The following is a 2,775-nucleotide window of genomic DNA, read 5'->3' as shown; positions in this document are numbered from 1 at the left end:
CCTCTTTCCACTCCTTCCCCTCTCTCTCTGTTTCTCTCTCTGTCTGCCTGTCTCTCTCTCTCTGTCTGTCTGTCTGTCTGTCTGTCTGTCTGTCTGTCTCTCTCTCTCTCTCTCTCTCTCTCTCTCTCTCTCTCTCTCTCTCTCTACGCCTGTTTCACTTTAATTGGTACTGGGTGTATAGGCCGGCAAGAGCTCCCTCTCTGTTCTGGGCGATCTACTGTACAGGCTGTGATCTGGAACAAACAAAATTAATATTTAGATTGTGCCGGTGCTATAATAATCAATTTACCTGTATCTAATTAATCTCTTTTAATATTACATAATGATCTTTGCTTAAATGGGGGCTAAATGTGGCCCCATGGATATTATGTGCATCGTCATAAATTACCCTTACACCGGTACCAAAAAAATGTGTTTATTTTTCGATTTCGGGAATTCCCGCTCGATGCGTTTCGTTCTTTCCTGATTTCCTGGGGAAGTTTAGAAAATCTGAGTAATTTGAGAGAGGATTTCCTTGTTCTATGAAGTCGTGTTTTTTTTCAAAAACGTAGGTCTCATCATGGGCATTACAACAGTAATTTAGTTCGAAGAAAGAACAAGACAGATGGAAAGGAAAGAAGGCCTATCAACCAGACACTGTTACTTTTCACAGGCCTAGACCCTTCGTCCAACTCCAGTAATCCGCTCGCCGCTTTGTTGATGTTGAAGACCAGAGGCAGAGGGAGAAAGTAGGATGTTTTCGTTGTTGTTGTCTAGATCTAGATATATCTAGATCTATATTATTATTTCCGCAGGATGTAGAAGATCTAGATATCTAGATCTATGTCTTATGTGGAATTTCTACGCTATAACTTAATGAATGTCCAGATTCATGTATCTTATTAGTTTGACATGATGAGGTGACACCCGTCCCCGTTTACTTGACTCGGTGCGTCTTGGGTAGTGTAACTAAAACTATATATCTAGATCTAGAATCTACAGAGATCTTTCAACTTTGTAGTCTGTAGGCCTGTATGCTTCGAGTTAACTTTTACAGTTTAGTTTATTCTTAACTTTTGTTTGGTGTCCCATTACATTATATTATCATAATTAATATTCTACTATCATGCCATATGTCGATCTATACCTATCAATCAAGCCTGGCCCAAAGACAAAAAATAAGATCAGATCGATAAGCTATTATGAAGCTAGTGGAAAATCTAGACCCATTACCAATTAAAAGGCTCGATATTATAAACTAAGTCTAGACAGGTTAGTGACGGTACTAACAGTGTAAGTTTATGGTTTTTATAGATTCATTATTGTCAGATAAAGTACGGTCATCTAGATTTAAAGGTCAACTAATCGTCGTCATATTTATATATGAGATTTAACAGGTTTTATCCTGCGGTTTGAGGATGTTCTAAAGTTACAATTTGTGAGACTAAGGGTTCTTATCTGTAAATTCATTTCAAGGCTGATCCTCGTTTCATTCTGAATTTAGGCCTCTGTTCTGGTACTGGTCTGAGGAAAATGCGCTCTCATGAAAAAATAGTATCTTCTCTGCTTTTACGCTGAAAAGTAACAAACTTTGACATCGAATATAATATCAAAGTACTTAACATCAGGCAGATCTAAAATAAAGCCCGAAGTGTCACGATTTCTTTTTATGAAAAGTCTTTTAAGACTCATAAATGTAACAGCTGCGATGTCTTTTGGGCAGTTATATTATTTATTGGTTCGTAGATCATTTTACAAGTCAGCACTGTAATGGTCTGAAAATGTATCTTTTTCAAATTTCAAGGAGACTTTTGTTAATCCTGCAAAGCCTCTACATATATATATATATATATATATATATTGTGTAGCGCTTTATGATATCCCCACTCAACAGCAAGCTTTACACTGTTCACTAAATAATACTATTACCCTCTCGCAGACCCTATAATGGAACACTCTGAAATACTCTCAGCTTTTGGTCTGATTAAGTGCTCAAACGCTTATGAACAGACAAGATCTTCCACTATTGCCTTGTACTTGTACGTATGTTCCCACTTGGCTGAAGTCAGGAAAATCTGCACATGTATATAGTGCCTTCCTAAGGATTAAAGTCGGGACCCCTGATGAAATTCGAAAGCATGACCTTAGAATTGTGAGTCTAGAGAGCCTAACAAGATTCTAACCTATAGACTTTAAAATCAACCAAACGGAGATATTATATATGTCACATTTTGTCATGAAACTGTTCATATCATATAAAAATAATACATTTGAATATATTTCCTAAAATTAAAATAGTAAAAGAAATTATCTTTTTAAAAAAATTGCAATCAGATCGATAGGAAAAATGGCCCCCAAAATGTCATTTTATAAAGATATTTTGATTGGGAAAGAGTTAAAGGAAGGTCTTCGTTGCTTTCGGACTCCTCATTTTTCCAAGGTAAAATTTTATAAGATGGGTCAACTTGCCGGGATCAAAGTGAATTCTGTGATTTAATTTCTGTATTACAATGATTTTCACAACCTTACCTCTTTTTTTTCCCCCTTAAATTTCAGTGAGTTCTACAGAGAAGACAAATCTGGAATCTTTGTCATCCTGCTTGGCGACAATGGGCCCAAAAGAAAATGAAGACGGTACGCTTTGCCCAAATACAATTTAGAGTTTGAAGACTGATATCTAAGCATTTGTAGCTTTCAAGTTTTGAAGCTTCAAATTTGAAGCCTTTTCAAGTCAAAGCAATACAAAATACAAAGGATAGGATTTCCTCCGTTGATATTGACTAAGAAGGGGGGGGG

The 2,775-nt window shown here is 36.5% G+C and overlaps 1 protein-coding gene across 1 annotated transcript in view; it reads left to right on the top strand.

Moving 5' to 3' along the window:
• Positions 1 to 435: 435 nt before the first annotated feature.
• Positions 436 to 2,775, top strand: part of LOC106013408 — a gene marked incomplete in the record, with an annotated part of 7,528 nt that continues 5,188 nt past the window's right edge. The window contains 2 exon segments of the mRNA XM_013089063.2: positions 436 to 728; positions 2,536 to 2,613. Of these exon segments, the coding sequence (XP_012944517.1) occupies position 728; positions 2,536 to 2,613 (79 nt within the window).

This window comes from Aplysia californica, unplaced genomic scaffold (assembly GCF_000002075.1).
Source record: "Aplysia californica isolate F4 #8 unplaced genomic scaffold, AplCal3.0 scaffold00867, whole genome shotgun sequence".
Classification (NCBI taxonomy): Eukaryota; Metazoa; Mollusca; class Gastropoda; order Aplysiida; family Aplysiidae; genus Aplysia; species Aplysia californica.
Note: the sequence above shows the minus strand (reverse complement) of the source record. Positions and strands in the feature narration are given on the sequence as shown.